At 41.6% G+C, this 21,162-nt stretch overlaps 1 protein-coding gene across 2 annotated transcripts; it reads right to left on the reverse strand.

The window, feature by feature from the left end:
• Nucleotides 1-4,338: 4,338 nt before the first annotated feature.
• On the reverse strand, nt 4,339-21,041 carry bnip3lb (BCL2 interacting protein 3 like b). Of its 2 annotated transcripts, none has more exons than XM_050053095.1 (6): nt 20,601-21,041; nt 16,666-16,897; nt 12,203-12,281; nt 11,719-11,822; nt 9,298-9,447; nt 4,339-6,826 (listed from the first exon to the last, which is right to left on the reverse strand). In XM_050053095.1, exons 1-6 carry the CDS (start codon nt 20,656-20,658, stop codon nt 6,778-6,780), a joined length of 672 nt encoding a protein of 223 aa, XP_049909052.1. In that variant the 5' UTR covers nt 20,659-21,041; the 3' UTR covers nt 4,339-6,777. The 2 variants fall into 2 exon arrangements, with proteins under 2 accessions (XP_049909052.1, XP_049909053.1); XM_050053096.1 differs by lacking the exon at nt 20,601-21,041 and adding an exon at nt 19,629-19,819.
• Nucleotides 21,042-21,162: the final 121 nt, after the last annotated feature.

Here is a 21,162-nt window from a genome sequence, read left to right on the forward strand (position 1 = left end):
AGGAGGCATTGTTGAGGAGGAAGCAGGGCTCAGGAGGGGATCACTTTCAGATCAGTTACTGCTCGGCAGATTAAAACTGCTCACAGTGACATCACTCATCCCTGACATATTATTCATAGATTTATCTGCTCTCATTTTTGTCCAATTTAAATTATTATATCAACTTCTGACATTTGGACATTTGCTCTGGCATTTTTCTTGAAGCTTGGCACTTTATTTTTTTATGATTTCTTCCATTCATTTAGACCAGTGGTTCCCAACTAGTGGGTCCAGGTCCAAAAGTGGGTCACAGGTCCACTCTGAATGGACCACAAGTGGCTTGCAAACATGTCAAGTTTGTAAAAGACACACTTTATTTTGCAGTACAGTTAATTTCTGGCACAGAGCTTTTATTCTGAAGTGCCGTTCCCTGCTGTAGAGTGACTGACTAACAGACTGCGACATGACAGAGACAGCAAACTAACCCGTTGACATGGCCAAACCCAAGTATGACGCTGCATAAATTTAACTGTATGGACCTTGAACTATTGACTAAGGAGAAAGCTGGACCCTGTGGCTGGACCTGTTGGGAACCACCATTTTTGAAAACGATGTTCCAGCTTCATTTGGCCTCTTTGTATGACTAAACATTATAATTCAAAATCCTTAAGAAAAAGATTGAAATTTTGGGAAATGTTTTGCTTTCTTGCTGAGTTAGATGAGAGGACAGATACAACTCATGCTTCATTTCCATAAATCAACTTTGGACTTTGCGAGTAAAACCCAACTAATATTATTCATTCAGAGAGAGAATTATAGATGGGGTCCGAACAGTATGTCAACAAGTATGAAGGTGGAGGAGCTACGACTGCACAGAGACCAGAGTGATGTGTGTGAGGCAGCTTTAATATCTTTCAGCTGGGATGATCAGTGATTGACAGGAGAGCCTGTGAACAAATCCCAGTGAAACTGTTGAATAATAACACAAGGGAAGCCCCAGTGTGGTGATGAAAGTAGAATTATATTTAAAGCCTTATTAGGGGAAGAGCACATTACCTGAGCAGATGTTCTTCTTATGGGTGATGGCTGCAGTTCCTGGAGGAATAATGGTGTAAATTGTGCGTCATTGTGTGAGGAAGAAAATGAAATTAAACCCACAGGATGCAGTTCTATCATGTTTAAGGGCCCAATCCAAATGTAGAGTATCACGAGTATTCCTCTTACCTGTAGTGCTATTTATTAGTCTAGATTGTTTTGCTGCTGTGAGTTGCAGAGTGTTGGAGATATCGGCTGTAGAGATGTCTGCCTTCTCTCCAATATAATGGGACTAGATGGCACTCAGCATGTGGTGCTCAAAGCACCAAAAAATACATTTAAAAAACTTTACTCAAGATAATCCATAGGCCTTCGGGAAACACAGGAAGGCACTCCAAACAAAATTAATAAACCAGGAAGGAAGCCTTTATTATAGCAGCTAAATCATTTAAAGATCCAACATGTTTCAACCACTGTCAGTCTTCATTTGGGCTTTTGAAACAGACAACACAGGTGTGGTCTCACCTTTATTGGAGCAGGAACCAATGGGAGGCGATCACATGACCCAGCTAATGACATGACAGAAGAAGTTTTTTAGGCCTATAGAGAATGGAGACGAATCAGAGAAAACATATGAAGTCTGTGTCCTCACTGAAGTGATGTTGGTGTCAACTGTCCCTTTAAACAATTTAGTAGAGAAGATAGTTTCCTACAGTTTCCTTCATGATTTTAATGCCAGTGCATGACACTTTGGTATCATCAAGATACAGTGTGCAGGCAAATATGAGAACGATAATCCATGGTAACTGTTGGGAAACCCTCTTCAGGAAATAAGAGAAGGCACCAGTGAAAGTGAGCACTGCAGAGTGTCTGCCACTGGAGTGCAGTGTTCCCCAGTCAGCTCTGTGCAGCACATTCACTGTTGTCTTCTGCGAGAGAGTGAGGGCACACAGGGTGAGAGACATTTATGGACGCTGTGTGTGGCCTCACTGAGCAGGTTCATATAGCTTAAGTCAGTGCTGACATGGTGTTGTCCTGCTCTGGTTTCAAGCAGCTAAAACATCCAGGTCAAGGTCAAAGGTTTAAAGGAATTCTGCGAAGAACAACTTGACACTTCCAGTAATGTTATATTTGACAGGAGGGGCTTTAACAAACACGCTTTTTACAGGAAGGCAGCTGAGGACACAAAACAAGAGATGATAAACAATCTCAAACACCAACAGGTGCTTTAAATGTGACTGCTTCTACATTGATAAAAGACAAATCCTGCATCTTCTCACCAGAGCTGCTTTCATCCCAAACTGATCTGAGCATCTGCGTACTGTAAGCGTCAGGCAGAGCTCATGGGAATACCCAGCGAGTTAGGAAATGATTTCCTGAGAGGCCCGATGCCTCAGGTCTCAGCTATGTGTGCTTACTCACTGTATGAAACCTCTGCTACTGCTGCTGCTGCTGCTGTGGACCTGAGTCACGCCCAGAACAATGGGGTGACGGGGTGTGGAACCAAGGAGATGGAGAAAACCACCTAATTCAAGACATGTGTTAACTGCTAACACTTAACATGATGAAGGCACTTGCAAATGACAAAGTAATAGAAAATAGAAACCATGCCTGGGCGTTTTTATCTCTACTTAAAATCTCCCTCTGTGGATGGAGTTTGCCTGTTGTTATGGATTAGTAAATGTTAATATTTCCATTTTTCTGCCCACTTCATGGACTTCTGTAGCAATATTTATTTGGTTGCTTCTAACAGTTTCATATTATGGTAAATTGAAGATTGTGGATATTTTTTGACCTGCTGGTCTGATAAAACAAGCATTTTTAGGACACTGCTCACTTTGCACTCTGATAACCTGTACCATTTATAACAATCAATATTGGTAAGGCTACTTTAATAGCTTTGCAAGCTACCAATTATGTCACACTGGAAGATTCCCCTGGGAGAAATATAGTTTGATTAACTAAAGCTACATAAAGAAGAGGTGATCAAATTGACAATGCACGTGATACAAAATTCATAAAATGCAAAAATTGCCATTCCCACTAAAATCGCATATCATATCATAAGCTCTATAAAAAAATGGAAAGTGATATATTTATGTATTTATTTAGCATATTGTGCAGCCTTGGAAAAAAGTCACATGCAAACAAAAATGCCATTCAACTGAGTTCATTGCAAAAAGCACCCACTAGTTCACAGGTCATGCACTTCTGCACGTTTCCACCCTCTGAACAGCCTTTAGATGGAGATAGAAGCATAAAACACTACTGGGAAAGTGCAGAGAATGTCAGCTTTTGGATATTATGTTCATCAGACAGACACCTGCGCATGAAACTAGAGTCAAGGGGTCTCATATAATCATTGTGTACGCACAAAATGAGGCCTGACAGAGGCGTACGCTACTTCCCACACAGAAGTTGGGATCTATAGAAACAGACTTGATGGGAAAAACCTGTGCTTATGAACATTTTGGTCCATATTGACATAATAGCATCACACAGTTGCTGCAGATTTGTCGGCTGCACATCCATGATGTGAATCTCCCGTTCCACCACATCCCAAAGGTGCTCTATTGGACTGAGATCTGGTGACTGTGGAGGCCATTGGAGTACAGTGAACTCATTGTCATGTTCAAGAAACCAGTTTGAGATGATTTGAGCTTTGTGACATGGTGCGTTATCCTGCTGGAAGTAGCCATCAGAAGATGGGTACACTGTGGTCATAAAGGGATGGACACGGTCAGCAACAATACTCAGGTAGGCTGTGGTGTTTAAACCATGCTCAGTTGGTACTAAGGGGCCCAAAGTGTGCCAAGAAAATATCCCCCACACCATTACACCACCACCAGCAGCCTGAACCGTTGATACAAGGCAGGATGGATCCATGCTTTCATGTTGTTTACACCAAATTCTGACCCTACCATCTGAATGTGGCAGCAGAAATCCAGACTCATCAGACCAGGCAACGTTTTTCCAATCTTCTATTGTCCAGTTTTGGTGAGCCTGTGTGAACTGTAGCCTCAGTTTCCTGTTGTTAGCTGACTGGAGTGGCACCTGGTGTGGTCTTCTGCTGCTGTAGCCCATCTGCTTCAAGGTTGGACGTGTTGTTGCTTCAGAGATGGTCTTCTGCAGACCTTGGTTGTAACCAGTGGTTATTTGAGTTACTGTTGCCTTTCTATCATCTTGAACCAGTCTGGCCTCTGACCTCTGGCATCAACAAGGCATTTTCACCCAGAGAACTGTCGCTTTAGACTGAATAACTAAACAGGTTTACACTGATTTATTAATACCTGTCAAAATGTAAAAAGGCACACTCAGCGAATATCTTCATTCAGGTAATCTTTAATGACAAAATGTTGATCAATTCTTCCAATGTAGTGGGAAAAAGAAAAATCAAAGCAAATGCATCATTACAATAACTACTGTTAGACCATCGCAGTCTGAGGGAAGTCTCTTTCCACACCTTCAGCTTCCTATTCACATTAGGCCCTGCCATCAACAATAGGGGTTCTCCTTTCTTTCTGTTAAACTCCCGCTCTGTGCGTTCACAATCTTTCCACAACATCAGGAAAATAAACTTAAAACAGACAAAACAAAACAAACAGGAAAAGAAACAATCCAAAACACCGCTGTTGAGCACTGCATGTGCAAACACGGGCAGATACGCGTATGTCGCACGATACAACAGTATCTGTGTGGCTGGCATGGAGACAAACCCCCAGTCATCAGTGGTGGTAGATACAGATATCACATCCTGAGTCGACCTGCTGGGTCAAATAGTATTTGCAGCAAAATTATTTCAGAGAGAGGCTAATTTTACTTCACGAAAAGTTTATGTTTTCAGACTCTTCACATTTACATCTTCAGGACGAACGCCAAACTCAAAACTTTCTAAGACAACAGTCAGAGCTCACAGAAGCTACTTCTTTACGTTTTTCTTGCTCGATGAAATGTAACACTGAAATGCAGTAATCATAAAAATCATTCGGTATTTTCTAAAAAGGCAACAAAGCAACATCAGGTAAAGCTCATCGATAAAACTGAAACTCATTGTGTCATCCTGTAAGTTAAATCCTGTAAATGTGTCAACAAAGCAACGAGAAAATAAGCTGAAGAAAAACTGCAAATGATAATGACTAACTGAAATACAAGGCATTCGAAGATCTGAACTACTAAATCAAATATTATTTGACCCAGGTCTGGCTCTGGAAGGTCCCCTGGGACAAAACTGACCCCAGTGCGGCCTCAGATGCTGCAGTGAAGCCAGCGTCTGATATCAAGCGATTCAATCATGCTGTGGACCTTATTGTACCTGCGTTTACACATAAAGCAGAGCCTTGTTCAGTGAAATCAAAGCTCCCTTCAGTCGTTAGTGTCACTGCGACAAATGGCTGTCTATACCTTGCAGTCAGTTCCCTTCATCTGCAGCTTGAAGTTTTAGATTCTGTGGAAGTTTTGGCAAACATGTCGGAGTGTCAAAAAGCAGGGCTGGCTACTACTGGCTATTTTCACAAACAAAAACTCCTGACCCGACCAATATCTTAAAAATAAAAGTCACTTACTTCAAGTTTAATATTTAAACTTTTAGATTTAAATAAAGTTACTCGAATGCCAACAAAGCCTCTCTGTAATTCAAATCTCACATCTTGGTACCGAATCCTTTCAACACGCACAACAAAAAGAAACAGTCAGCGCAGTACCATGTAGTATCCGGCCCTACGTGGAGTAAGCGTGGGAACTGAGCAGTCAGGACCAGACCAGCTCTACGATATGTTGCAGACAAACCAGAAAGCTCACTGGAAGGACAACATGGACGCTAACTGTTTGGGCGAACCCTTTTCTGGACCCAAGACCCGACCACAAAATACTGTTAGTGTACACACTGAAAAGGGGACAAGCTGCCTGCCTGCACAACACACACCTTCACCCTGGTTTCCAGTTATTGTCACTTTGCAAAAATATTCATTCAGGTTCAAAATTTAAAATTTCTCGTTTCCATCACGGAAGAAACGTCACGTAAATCTCTCAGACGGAGCCAGAGACTTCCCCAGTGCAATTCATGAGCGCTTGTGGTTTAAGGATGGCCACTACGGTAACTCCTCTCATCGTTACACCTTCTCAATAAATCACCACTGTTGTAAAATAAATTAAAAAAACAATATTGCCTAGAGAAAATGAACAAAATGGCTACTTTCAAAAAAGGCATAATCACATTTTCAGTTCGCGTAGCCGACTCTGAATTTGGTCGAACCCTTTCAAGATCGAGTGTAGGGCTACTCGTGTAGGTGGCACAATCTGTGGTCAATTCTAAAAACTGGACAGTCCTCCCTTGTTGTCACGTGATCAAGGGGCACTGAGACAGTGTGTGTGTGTAGTGGAAGAGTTTGGTTTGATGCTGCAACCCTCCCTGAAAACCCACCCGTTACAAACATGACGCCCAATCACTGCGGGGAAATATGACCTTATTCATTCTTTGAAAAGCTAATACAAATGAGTGGAGGATATAAGGCGAGGGGGGAGGGGATATCTACAGACAGTCAGAACAGCCGATCAAGAAAAAAAGGGCAGGGAAGGAGGAGGATAGAGAGGGGAAAAGGCAGATGCATTTCTCCTGAGAACATGTCATATCTCAGGGGTGGGGAGGGGAAGCAGGAGGGGGGCAGGCGGGACAGAGGGAGAAGAGACGGGCGTTCTTCTCACAACAGCAAAACTTTCTCCAACAACTCGTGGCCACTTCTCAGGCACTTTTCTTCTGTTTCGGGTTCAGAAAGAGCTGGCAGGTGGCGTGGTCAGCCTCTTTCCAATGTAGACTCTGTTGAGAAGAAGAAGGTACGCAGACAAGGAGCAGGTTACACATCAACACACGTGCATTTTGACTTGTCCTACACAGGTGCGAACATGAATTGGGCACTGGATAATTGCTGGAACAGGACCATGGTTAATGTTATTAGTTTCCATTCAAATTTAGTGCAAATTTTGCCTGAATTTCCATAAAATCGCCATGTAAAAATGCAAATAAATGCGCATTTACATCCACTACTGTCATGTGAATATTATGAGTGATGCTCTAGTCATGTGCCACAACAAGATGACATCATTAGGAAAGCCCCATTCAAAAATCAAACATATGAAAACGGGAAAACATGATAAAAATATGCTGTTTACGTTGGTTTCATGTATTATTCGAGGAAGCTTATGGTCTCCACATCCAACTCTATGTTGCAGGCGAGAATCTGGGCTTATTTAACGTTGACTGCCAGTGTGTGTGTGTGTGTGTGTGTGTGTGTTAGTGCTCCATCATTGATCAGTACAATTACAGCTGTTAAACCTGAGGTCAGCAATAACTTTTAGGGCATCAAAGAACTTTATTCACTATTATTAGAATGTCACCAAAGTGTCGCTGTTTAGACACTCACTCCAGATTGCATCCACTTCATGCCCCAAGACAAACACCTTTACAAAGTACTTCTGGCCACGAGCAAGAAAGCCATCACACGAAGATGGCTACAGTTAAGCCCCCCTTCAAAGGACGACTGGATTGCAGTTATTAACAAAATTCACTATAGAGAGAAAAATAATCTTTTGCGACTTAATCAACATATAAAATATCTCTCACCAACCCCTATCCCACTACCCCTTTTTTTCCTCTTCTTTTCCCTTCAACCTGAAAACACCAATAAAAATAAAGTTATAAAAAAGATTGCCTTCACTTTGCTAACCATTGTCGCTTTTAAACAAGTGCTCCAGTGTTATTGTATTCCTTTCAGAAGCTTTGTAATCCAGTATGGAACAGCAGTGTATTTTTCAAGACTAAATAAAACTAACAGATCAAACGATGAATGTCTTTTGTGATTATCTATCCATTTATTCATGTTGGAAGGAGTTATTGTTGTCATTAGCCGTTAGCTGAAGCCTACTAAGGGCAATAATCTATCCTAGTGGTTCCCAATCGGTGGGTCGCAGGTCCATTCTGAATGGACTGCAAGTGACTCTCAAACATGTCAACTTTGTAAAAAACACACTTTATTTTGAAGTACAGCAAATTTCCAGCACAGAGCTTTTATTTTGAAGTGCCATTTCCTGCTGTAGAGTGAGTGACTTAAGGACAGATACTTAACAGAGACAGCTAACTAACTCGAAGAGATGGCCAAACAAAAGTATGACGCTGAATATATTAAACTGTGTGGAACCACTGATCTATCCCATGATGCACTGGGTGGAGTCTGTTGACAAATCGGAGGCTGTGCTGCTGACTAAGCATGTGTGCGTAACAGTGCTTATCCCAGAGGCCATGCACAATGGAATGATACGACTTCCCTGCCAATAATAATTAATAAATAATTAGGAGTGCAGGAGTTTCCAGATTGAAAATACAGTTTTCTTGCAAGATTTTTTTGATTGAAAAGTCAGCGGGTACCTTCATGGTACACGCTGGTAATTTAACAGTAGTATAAGGGAACTGACTAATATCCAAAGTGAATAGTATTTTAAGTGAGACTGATATTGGCATATTCGATCGATATAGCTTTTGACAGCTGATATCAGCTGAAACTGATGCCAAAATATCAGCATCTCTCTGCATAGAAACTAACACCAACAAAAAAACAGCATTAACTACTCTAAATCTCACACATGAGGAGGGTTATGAAACATTAAAATAAACAGAAATATCAATAATCAGCTGGTTTTTTTAACAAACTTCTTCACAAACAACAGCTACAGGTTGGATGAGGACACCACTGTGAGTCATTGCATAACTGTGTAAACTCCTTAAAGGCCAGCAGACATCTTGTGATGACGGCAGGATTGTAAATGACACTCATTGCACACCACATCACGTAGGAGAGAAGACGACAGTCTCAGGTATCACCGCTGTGACATTATCTGATTGAGGAGCCAGGATGATTATAACGTGTTATCAGAGTGCTCCTGGGAGTGTCGGAGCTCACTATGAGACAGCAGGTGTGCAGCCTCTCAGTCAGCAGCTGCTCCGTGAGTTTGTCACACAGATATGAAGAAGGGAGGGAGGGAGGACTCTGCTGACTGGTGTCTGCGGCCGTACAGCTCCCCCTGCTGGGGCTTATGCACAACTGGGAGATATAAAAATGTTCTGATGTTCTAAACGGTGAGGGGGAAAAATGAAATGAACATGAAAAGTCTGATTGTTCACTGATGAAACAAAATGGAAAACTGTTCTACGTGTTTCATTAAACTGCTGTCAGGTCTGATGTGCGCTCAGTGACTCTGTGATCTGACAGGTGATCTGCGGTGTGTTTTTCTTACCCCAGCCCCAGAGCGAGGATGTGTGATAGTAGCAGCGAGGGGATGAAGACTTTGAGGAACTCGGCGGAGAAGATTCCTCCTTTCTTCATGGCCCCGGTCTTCCTCATGCTGAGCGTTACTGAGCGTCGAGGGTGACGGAAATGAAACTCCCTGCAAAATATGTCAGTCATTTTAGAGGCGGCACAGCTGAGTGACAACCTGACACCTGTCAGTCACTGAGAATATGCCCCGGAACATCATTTTTTTTAAGTCTAAACTGCCAAACATTCTTTAGTTAAAGCTGCCTTCAGTTACTGTACACTGCACAGAGGTGCTCTCACGTCCTCAGGCTTTAATTTGAGATCATATTCTAGGAATTATTAGAGGAGCGATATCTTTCAGCAGTCAGTTATGTTGCTGTTTGAACAGATAGAAAAGGTGGAACCTGTTCTTATTCCACTTCCCATCCCGTATGTGTTTGAGCCTTTGGCAGCATAGAGAGATCCAGATGTGATTATGTTGGCAATATTGTTGCCAGGTTTCCTTTATGTTTCCCAAATTTCCAGACTTCTCAGCAGATTTTTCAGACTATATTTGACACGAGTACAAACAGCTAAATGTTTGTTACGTAAATAAATGGTTTTAAAATCCAACTGTTACCATGTTTGTTACATTCTAAGCATTTATGCGATTACATTGCCAAATAATTGCCCATACAAATCAATCAACAACAAACCCAGACACGTTCATCTCTACCGAAATAGGAAGTAAACCAACCAGTGCTACGTGTACTCGTATTATATTGCCCTAACATATTGCATAAATAATTTAGTGTGCTCTTGACAGCGCTTCAGTTGTGCTGTTCGTATTCATCTGGACCAACTACTTAATTTTTATGGCGTCTGTGCAGCCTTGTTTATTCACTGTTGCCATGGAAATGACAATGATAAGATAATCTTTATTGTCCCAAATGGGATATTTGTTTTGGGCACATAGTGCGACATAGCTGCATAGCAGATACAACCATCATATGCAATCAAGACACACAGGAGACAACCATGTAGTGCAGCAGTAACAGGTAAGGCTAAAAGAATAAAAGCTCCAGGATATAAAAATTAAAAGTGGAATAAAAACTGTAGTATAAATAGAGCAAATAAAATACAGTAGTGCAGCCATAGAGGATCCGTCACGTCGAGAAGATAGTCAGTTTACTTTTCTGATGACTGCATCACGGCAAAACTTACAAATGTTCATACAAGCTTATATTCGGTTATTTGTGATGCTATGTATATATGTGAGTCAAAGATACTGACGCATTTTCTTTCAAACTAATTTGGTCACACATGAACAGGTTTGGTTCAGTTATGAGACACTGGGGCGGAGCTGCTTTGCAGGCGTACAGTCAGCTCTGTGTAGGAGCGTGCGTTCAGTCACACACTATACTTTTTGCCTTGCTTTTACATTTTTCCATACTCTTTCTTTTTTAAATACTTATCCAGACATGGAAATGACTATAATCAAATTCCATACTTTTCCATACTGCGCAGCAACACACACATCTAACCCATGTTATTGCTGCTGGCGCTTTGTAGACTGGTTTTGAAAAGGCTGCAGGTTTTCTATGTTGGGAAAGATTGGCTGGATCATCCCAAATTCTATTCTATCATTTTATGGAGTAACATTCCTGTATACATATGTGTGCAGCATAAAAAATGACCCAGGACATACTTAATGACCACATAAGCTGTTTGTCTTTCATGGGAGCATTAAAATGACCAGGAGAAGTCAACCAACAGCTTATATGAACTCCGACTTGCTACATCAGTAACTCCTTTTAAAACACTTTTGAAGATTTCTCTCTTTTGAAGGGTTTCCAATAACGTCTCCTTTCAATGTTTAGGTTTATTTTTATTCTTAACATCTGAGTAACACTTTACCTTACTCTTGATGTCGCAATTGAGTCTTGCTCTGCTATATTTTAAGTTTAAATTTATCCATTGTTTTACAGTTTTCCTGTGTGTTTTATTTCCTTATACTTGCCTGCTTATTCAAACATTACCTCTGCATTTCATTGCTGTGTTTTATGTTCAAAGCACTTTGTGACACTTGTTTTGATAAGTGACATACAAACATTATTATTGTCATTATTATTAATTACACTGAAATGTTTAAGAAGGGGTGAAAATCAGAGATGTCGACACAAGACAAATTATGAACAGCTCTGAAAAAAAGGCTTAACCTTGCCGATCAAATGACCTTTAATTTTCTTATAAGCTGTCTGCATTATAGTTTCATACACACTCTGTCAGCTGGACTTATATTAGTGCCTCAGACCAACTTTATTGCTTGGACAACCGACCACTTTCTCTGGACACACAAGCAGCTGTGTGTGTTCAGTTGCCATGGAAACGTCACGTAGATGTTTACCGAGTTGAGACTTACTTGGGGGGAATGTTTTCCGGTCGACTAGACCAGTCAGCAACCCAGTCTGCGTCCTTCATCAGGATGTCCATGTCCCTCTCCTTGTCCAAGACGTCCTCTTCTGACTAGAGACACAAACACACACGCACACGTCACTTAGCAACCTCGGCATTCAGGCTTTAAGTCGACAACAACCTTTTTAAGACAAGGCATATTCTGTGTATTTCTACATGCGTGTGTGTGTGAGTCATGGACACAGAAGGCAGAGGGCCTTGACAGAGATCAAAAGAGAAAAGGGTGAAGAAGAAGAGTGAGAGTAACGGTGACAACACACGCTGTGCAGCAGAAACAGAAATCCAAGCTGGGCGCGGCAGCCATCGCCATGGAAACTAAAGGCAGACAGCAGTTGTCATTCTCATGTGCACACGCACCACTTCAGGGCCAGTGGTTGAGGTTGCTATGACAACAGACTGATGGAGAACCTGAGGTGCACGTATGCTCTTACTAGGCTGTCTCTTCTGCCGCTCACGTCCACGTCGAAGATGATCTGTCCGTCATCCTGGGGACTGTGGGGACGCGGAGGGCTGTGGGCGGAAACAGAAACAATAAATCAGCGGCGGTATTATTCGCAAAGCCATGACTCCTTCTTACCTTCACATCATACAGGGTGTCTACAGGTATCAGACACTTAAATTTAATGCTTTCAAGACCTTTATAAGATCATTTGCAACCATTTTTTTAAAGATATTTTTAGGGCATTTTTGCCTTTAATTGATAGGATAGTGAAGCGTGAAGAGAGAGAGAAGGAGAGACATGCAGCAAAGGGCCACAGGCTGGAGTCGAACCCGGGCCGCTGCAGCAACAGCCTTGTACATGGGGCGCCTGCTCTATCCACTAAGCCACCAACGCCCCCATTTGCAACCAAATTTAAGATTTATTTGATAGAGGTAGGTATGTAGTCACATGCAGAGGAAGGTTTTATGTGGGAATATAGTTTTCATAGTGAGTTTGGTTAATCCACCTTTTACCAACAGGTGAGTGCTTGTATAAAGTACAAAGACAGTACTAGGTTCAGTGGTAGGTTTTAAGATTTGTAACATCATGAGCTTAACTCATTGATTAAAAATAACTTAAAAAAGGTGGAGAAATGAAATTAGATCAAATGTTTTTGGCAATTAGGCCCTCACAAATTCAAATCTGAGACTCCTTAATGATTTTTAAAGCCTAATATCAACCCTTTGAAACTTGATGTGACATCACTTTTCTTGTGCTGCTTTCAGAGACTTCTCCCAAGTATTTAAACCTTTGAACCCTGAGCAAATTATTATTCTTTCAAAAACATGGGGAAAAAGGCAATGGGCAACTGGTCCCACAAATTGCAAAAAGATAAATTTAGAAAATTATTTAATAAATAGGAAAAACGAAAAAAGCTGGGGAAAATTACAATTATTATCATTATGTATTTTAAAAAAATGGTACAGAATTATAATATTTTTATGCATTTTTTTCCCAGGTCATTTTCTCGTTTGTCTGCTTGTTTCTGTTTTTTCTTTTTTACTAATTTTCTTGTTTTTTAATTTTCCCTTTTTACTTTATTTCTTGCACATTTTGGGGTCATTTCTTCTTTTGTTACTTATTGCCTTCCTCCCATGTTTTTGAAAGAAATCAAGCCAATTAACTCAGGTTTCAAAGGGTTAATACAACTGAATTTAAGACATTTAAGAACGCTAAAGGCCCCACAGACAGCCTGCTATCATGGAAGAGTCTCAGGTGTGAGTTAAGAGGCTTTATACCATGGGAAATTAAAATATTTATTTCTAAATGAGTGTGTTTACATGGATATGAGTAACGCAATCATGAGGCTTATCCCAGTTTTAATCATAGTGGGGACTTGATGTTTGCATGAGCACAGATAAATTGGGTTATTCATATCCCTGTATACATGATGAATACTAGTATCACCTCACTGATCACTGCAGTCCAACCTACACTGGTTATCACAGTATTTTGGACCAAATACCTTGATATCGATGCTGCAACAATAGTGTAGGGTTGACTATTGGTGCTTTTACTAAATATGTACACAATAACATTTTAATCGCACATTAATAATCATCAGTAATGTGAATATGATAACTTAGTGGGTAAAGCAAATGATGGAACAGCTTGAACAGTCTGGTAAGTTCAGAAAATCACATCACTTTACTGTAATGCCGCCTTTAAAACTAGGAAGACAATATGAAACTATGATCGATAATGTAAGACGATATCTAGTCTCACATACTTTGACATACTAACCCTCATCTATAAGACGTGACAGTAATTTTGCATTGTATTTTATTCCTTTTTTCTTGTGACTTCAAGCACATCTGGTTCTGCATTGAAGATTCGGAGCAAGAACACTTGACCTTATAACACCTCGGCGAGGACGGTACAGAATGTTTCACCAGTCCTTTACCCAGCAGTTAAGTGCTGCTGCTCCTGTACTCTGACCTCTCTGGAGAAATGTGCACTAAAGACGTGTGTGTGTTGGCAGAGCAAGTAAAGAAAACATTTTCCTCATTAAAATCTCTAACACGACACCTGCGTAGCTCCAAAACCGTTAAGATGACATCATGTTTGTGTTTCAGCTCATTTCACAACAGCTTGTTGATACAGTGTTCTAGTGTTCCCAACTGCTCACAAACATCCTCAGGTGACTCAGTGACAGCTGACTGCCCGGCCTCCCTGATAAGCTCGGCCTTATCGCAGCCTTCCAAGGATTACACACAATGATGTGGCCGGGAGTTGAAGGGTCAGGACTTTTCTAACGTGCTCAATAAAATGGGAGGCACGCTGTGAAAATGGACGTCATTTTATTTTCAGAAGCCAGCTCAGCTCCTGAGAAGCTGACTGAACATGTTGACAGTGCATTTACGAAAAATAAGAGAAGCCACTCCTGATTTGTGGGCTGATTTCAGTTTCCGACTGGAACATTAAGGAGAGTTGAGCAAAGTGACCAATATTAAACACCTCTTCTAGAAAAAGGCATGTCACTTTTTCCAGTGAGGTTTTATTGTGTGGTTGGCAGATGAACAGCCATCTGGGCATCGAGGCAGAAAGCATTTCACTAAAGTTATATTTCAGTCACGCTCCTCAAGACTGCAGTTTTCTCAACAGTTGAATTATCCTACAATTATTGCTTTTATACTGATTTTCAGAAGAACTTTCAGCTGCATGAAGACACTTAACTGTTGTTCAGGGGTAAAGGAAAGCTACGAAAACAGAACAAAATGCAGAAGAGTTGCTGATTAAAAACCAGGTTATGAGTAAAAGACGAAGAAATTGTTCAACTGCAGAGTTACTGCTCTTTAACTGAGTGAAAGTCATTAGACCAAAAATTCACCTTGTGCCCTAAATCTTCCACAAATATAAACACAGACTTCTATGAACCCAAGAACTCGTGACTTTCATGGTGGGAATTCCTGTGTCTTCATCTGTATTTCATGTTTTCAGGCATTAAGGAAATATGTAACAGCTTTCTGCACACACATTAACTGCTTTTATTTTTCGTTACTTTTAGAGATAATGGAAAATTAGTTTGTTCACTTGTTTGTTAACCATGTTATTTATGAGGTCTGATTATGAGATACAGTCAAATTCTTTTTATCAATACCAAGTACAGCTACAAGTAGGGCAGAGGTCGGGTTCAGATACAGAACAGCAGCCCTGGAGCCACAGTGTTTCAAAGGACTCTTCAGCAGGGCAGATCTTCGGATATTTTAAACAATTGCATCAACCACCTTTCATTGATTCTTATATGGGTGCTACAACAATTTAGCACTGCACTCCTATAACATCGTTGGATTCATGATGGACTGTTTTTAAACAAAGAAAAGGATCAAAATCTATGAAGCAGAAACACAGATATCGTCTTTCTTTGTTCTACATATTCTTCTTTCTTTTTAAAATCCTGGCGCCCACTTTACCCACAATGAAACATGACCACTGACAGTTCGCTCAGAGATTCCTGGTAGCAGTTATCATGCTTTTCCTTATTTTCTGTCATATATTAAATATCCCAATGTTGGATGTTCATATTAAACATGGCAGAAGTTTTAAATATATGTTAAAGTACTTCCTGTGAGTAAAAACCTCAGGTTGAATTGTTTTTTTTCTACTTTCCAGAGAAGCTGGTGACAGATTTCTTTATATGGTCATCCGTTCCAGGCACACTACTGCTAGTGTTTACATTATGTAGCCTACACTGCTACAAGTAGCTACATGCTAATGTCAGGAAAACGTGTAATCTTGGTTGCTGATGTTGTATTTTTCCCTGATTATTCATGTTATTTCTGCTGGAACATATCTGGTTGTTAAAACGTTGGTTTGGAAGCTTTTATTGGTGATTTTTCACAGTAAAAAGTGCCACTATTCTCCGATACAGTCATTCCCCAGCTGCAACTACACTGCTACATGTAGCTAGATGCTAACACCAAGGAAATATGTAATCTTGGTTGCCGATGTTGTTGATTTCTCTCCAGTTTTGGACCATATTCCTGCAGGAACCTGTCAGATTGTTAAGATTTTGGTTTAGAAGCTTTAAATGGTGATTTTTTTTTTAGAGTAGAAAGTGCCACTAGTCTCCATTACAATCATTCCTCCAGCTGCAACAATAGTGCAGACACTGAGATATGGAAATCAGAGCAGATTGGGCTTTTCCCAGGAAGGGGGCTTCATGAGACAGATGCTAAACAAAGCCTTTCAGACAGAGGGTCAATACATTGAACATTGAGGCATGTAATGTTCTAGCAGGAATTCAAAACACAAGTATGAATGTGTAAATGAGGATAATAGGTCCTCTTTAATGCAGCCCCGAGCTTCACAGAGCTCTCCCTGGAGCCACACAAGGCTTTATACATGCAGTAGTACTCCCCATGACCTTTAAGCTTTGATGTGTAAATCAGTGGAGTTCCCCTTTAACACTACCTGTCGCAGGAGGAGTTGCTGCGACTTGACTCATGCTGGGCGTCTAGCAGGATCTTCTCCATGTCTCCATTGTGGATCGAGGACGAGGATGGGACGTGCTCCAGCCCCCCCACCATGGCCTCCTCCTCCTCCACCTGAGGCAGAGGCAGCAGGCCTGGAGACGAGCCGCCTGTAGAGGAGGACTGGGTTGATCCGGCTGCGGCTCTGTTCATCTCCAGCTCCACCCAGGACCCTGAGGGAAGAATGTGTGAATGTTTGTTTTGATTTTTGATAATGTTCACCAAGACAAAAGACACTGATTTCTTTAAAAAGGTTAGTTGAAAACATTTTCACCAACTTTTTATGTCCCCACTAGTGCACTTAAAAGTTTTATTTCCTGCTGCAGGACAATACTGACAAGGTAGTTTACTACACAAGATCCCTTTGCAGCACAGTTTTAAAAAAGGTTTTATTTTCCCCCTTTATAATTGTAGAGGACCATTATTAGATGATATTAAGGTAAAACTTGATAAAAGTTAAACCACAAAAGAGCTGGACTGCATGATATTACAACATAAATATTAGATATCATAAAAATCTGCATTCCTTTTCAAAGACTTCCTGTGAATAGACATGTCTGTATACAAGTGTCATAATTGGCTGATAAGAAGGAGTCAATGTAAAGTCATGTCAATAAATGAATAAACCAATATCCTGCTCCGTGCAAGATCTGATATGCCCCAAGGAGCAGGCTATTTGCTTACACTGGCCGCTAAAATAATAAGTGCGCAAATGACTAGCGTCATTTAACTGTGTCGTTGTTTATTTTGGTGCATTTTACCACCCTTTTGGCAACAGTCCCATAACAATAGGCTGCCTGTGCCTATACAGAAGGGAACAATGCACTGCATACCTAATCTTCTGTTTTGGTGCGGCCACTGATTTTTCTCTACGTGCACTTTGGATTGTATATGGACTCCAGAAGCTCTGACGAACAATTTCACTCTGGGCAAGAAAGTATCTTCCAATAACTTTTTCTATATCAGACATTTTGACTTGTCATTGCAAGAAAAGCACAGGTAAAGCTAATATCATTGATGATGATCACATTTAAGTGTCCCAGTAAGCCAGGCCAGTGAGCATACATGCACAATAACTGGAGCCTGAAAGTGACACACCTAAATTCAATATAACCATCATCTTTGCCTCAATGACATGTGTTTCTGTCCACTGGGAAAAAGACTCTTACTGACGACTCAAAATAAACTTTGACTCATTGTGTTGTCACAGCATTAATCTTATTCACTTTATGTCCACAGAGTGATTAATTTCTGACATATTGTCTGGACTATCAGTGAAGGGAGAAAGTTACAGCCTTGAAAGACTTTGTTACAGCAGGACGAGCACAGCTGTAACGAAGAAGATTAATGGTGGCACCTTGCAGGTTTTAGTCTCCTGGTGACCCAGCATGCACAATGCCGAAAACCAACACACCTAAATGGATTTGCAAACATCATTAATGCTGTTAATTGCACCTCTGCTTTTCCTGCTATGACATGTCAAAATATCTACCTCTCGTAAGTGGAACTCCCACAGAGCACAGACAAAAGGCTTTCACTCATAAGCCACAGGAAAATAGGGGGATGAGAAAGAGAGTGGAGATGTCAAAATGATTTCCTAGTCCTAAACTGAGGGTGGTCAACAACACAACGACCAAACTGAGCCTGTCAGTCAGAGAGGTTCAAGAGTAAAGCTCTATTTACTGCTGTGTGATGAAAGGGCAGTAAATGCCTGCCTGTGTATGTGCTGCTGTGTCTTGTAGACCTTGGCTGTGATATATGATGCCCTCCCTGTTTGTACGTGAGCTCTAGCATGGACGGGCAGCTGAGGAGGCACAGCATGCCTGAGGTGGGTTGCAGACACAGAGGAGGGGAGGGGAGGGTTAGCCTGGGCACGAATCTGAAGAATAAGGAAGATATTTCCCAAGATCCTCTGTCAGGCAGCTTTGAGAACACTTTCTCCTGCTGTCCTCACTGAAATAAAAAAGAGGAAGGCCTCTTGAGCAGGTCACTTGACCCTTTAACAGTAAGTAAACATCATGTTCACATGAGCTTTCAGGGGACTGAATTTCACAGTACAGGCATCAGGCCAGTTATACCCACTGCCCAAATGATGCACCCCTCCCCCCCTAAACTGGCCTCGACTCAGCACTTGCACTCATCCTGCGGATTACACAGCGGACCGGGAGCCAAGCTGCTGGCGACAGCCCATTGTCTCCGCTCTGTGGACTAAAACCACATCGCCATGGTGCCGAGGCTTCCGAACATTCTGGCCGCAGAGCAGCTATCAGCTGTTGGGTGGCTTTAGAGGAAGCAGACATGATGTGACCTCTGATCTACTGATGCTGAGGGAGGAGGGAGGAGGGCTGACGTTGCTTCTTGCCTGAAGATCCCAGGTATTAGATAAAAACGACACTGCTGGAGGAGCTCCAGGAAATGCCAAAAATAACATGGTGTCAGATAACAGAGCACACTGCTGGCCTTTTCATCTGATCAGTGCAAGGTCTTATTGTCCCTCATGATATGTCTCAGCATGTACTGTCACTGTCCAATATATCCTGGTGAATGCTACCAATAAAATCTCCTGTGAATTTTATGCCTCTAAAGTTATTCTGACTCAGTCAACACAAAGTTTATCAGCCTCATGTGAAAGTAAGTTAATCAAGAATAGTGCTGAGTTAATGTTGTGGTAGCAAGGGATTACGGGGCCCTGGACAAAGTAAAATACATCTGATCCTTCTGAAAAGTTTGCAGGTCTTCTCTAGGATTTTGCCTGTTATTGGCAAAACAGGGAATTAAAGTATTTAGACAAAAAGTTAACAGGAATACCAGACTGGAATATAACAAGAAAACACTTGTTGCTTTCTATCTCATACAACAGAGGAAGACATAGCCAACACACGCTGTTGAACAGATGCTGGCAACCTGTTTGCTCCACAGTAATGTCCATCTTTAGTTATCCGATCCCATTTTTTAAAAAAAATGAATCCACGTGTCTCCAAAAAAAAGGAAAAAAGGTGGCTGGAAAGTTTGATTGCTGCCCATTGTGGCTTTGGATCAACCAGCCTCAATGTTCCTACAGTGTAACTCTTTCCCCCTGTTCCTCACGTCCAAAACGTCTGTCCTGGAGTCACTGGAGCCATAAATAGCATGCCAAGTCACAGCCCCCCATAGTGTGGTAAAACTTTAACCACCTCAGCTCTGCAAGTAAGCCCCTGAGTCAGAAGGGAAGGGTAATTTAAATGCCTTTGTTTACGTCTATTATGGCTTACGCAAGCCTTGCATGAGGTCTTGAATGGAGCTTATCCTCAACAAATGCATCTTCAGGTGAAACAGTGAACGCAATGTGGAAAAAAGTGCAATTTGCCAAATGAGAATTCAGTTAGTTAGCTCTTTAGAAATCCTTAAATACTTTAAAATTGATTATTTTTGCTGAAATCTGAAAATATAGCACATGAAAAGGAATGAAAGAGGCTGTAAATATGTTCCTACATATATTACTTACTATAAAAGGACAACTACGTGTAAAACATTTCTCTGCCCCCATTTTCGCCTGTTCTGACTTCTTCCATCTCGCCTTGTTGACAAAGCTTAAACCCGCCTCCACCCCTCCGCGTGACTCGCTGATTGGCTCATTCGCCGGTCAGTCAAGCTTGTCGAAACGCCATTGGTTCAACCACTGTCAATAAACACACGGAACATAGCGTTCTAACGTCTCCCCCTTTAATGTAGCTTCACGGCGAAAAAAAAGATAAACGGTTAAATAAACTGTTTTAAATGAGCAAGAACCCTCAATAAACTTATTAAAAATATATTTTTAATACCACGGTGCGTTCCCCTGTCAGAAAACACACTGACAGGCTGTTCTAATAGGCAGTTTGCTAGCAGTTAGCTTACCGTTTAGCCCGGAGTCTCCGTTGTTGTCTGTGGAAGTAACGTTAGCAGCGTCGGACATCGTGGTGCCTGGTGAGCAGGGCGGGTTGCATAAAAAAGGGGCTCAAGTCAGTGCAAAAACGCGCACTACCTTATCTGCACACATTCAGACGTGCGATAGTACAGCTGACCCGAGTGGCCTTCTACCCAGTTTGGTGTTTTGTTTTTCTCCCCCAGCTAAGCTAAGCTAAGCTAAGCTAAGGCACCGCTGCAGTTTGTTTATCGCCCGTTAGCTGGTCTGGAAGTAGGAGCCGCGAGCCGCCAGACCTTCCCGAAGCTGGGTGATGACGTCACGCTGTCCCCTTGATCACAAAAGAGGGAGAGGGAGGCGAATTACATAACCACCAGAGAAAATTAAAAAACACCAGCACAGGAGACGTCATGCATGAACTGGTAGTATGGATTGTTAGTGGAAAGTGAGAATGCAAGCTATAAGGCGTGTGGTGATTGGCGCTGGCTCCGTTTACCCCTTCTCAGGGGAGGCGTGCATGCTCCCACGTACGCAGCACATGCAGATGTGTGCCCA

The sequence above is a fragment of the Epinephelus moara genome, chromosome 9 (assembly GCF_006386435.1).
Source record: "Epinephelus moara isolate mb chromosome 9, YSFRI_EMoa_1.0, whole genome shotgun sequence".
Taxonomy (NCBI): Eukaryota; Metazoa; Chordata; class Actinopteri; order Perciformes; family Serranidae; genus Epinephelus; species Epinephelus moara.

Coding starts and splice junctions, on each gene's coding strand:
- bnip3lb (XM_050053095.1), bottom strand. CDS start 20,658: ATGTCCGACGCTGCTAACGTTACTTCCACAGACAACAACGGAGACTCC. Junction 16,898..20,600: donor CGGAGACTCCGGGCTAAACG/GTAAGCTAACTG, acceptor TTCTTCCCTCAG/GGTCCTGGGTGGAGCTGGAG. Junction 12,282..16,665: donor AGCAACTCCTCCTGCGACAG/GTAGTGTTAAAG, acceptor TTCCGCCCACAG/CCCTCCGCGTCCCCACAGTC.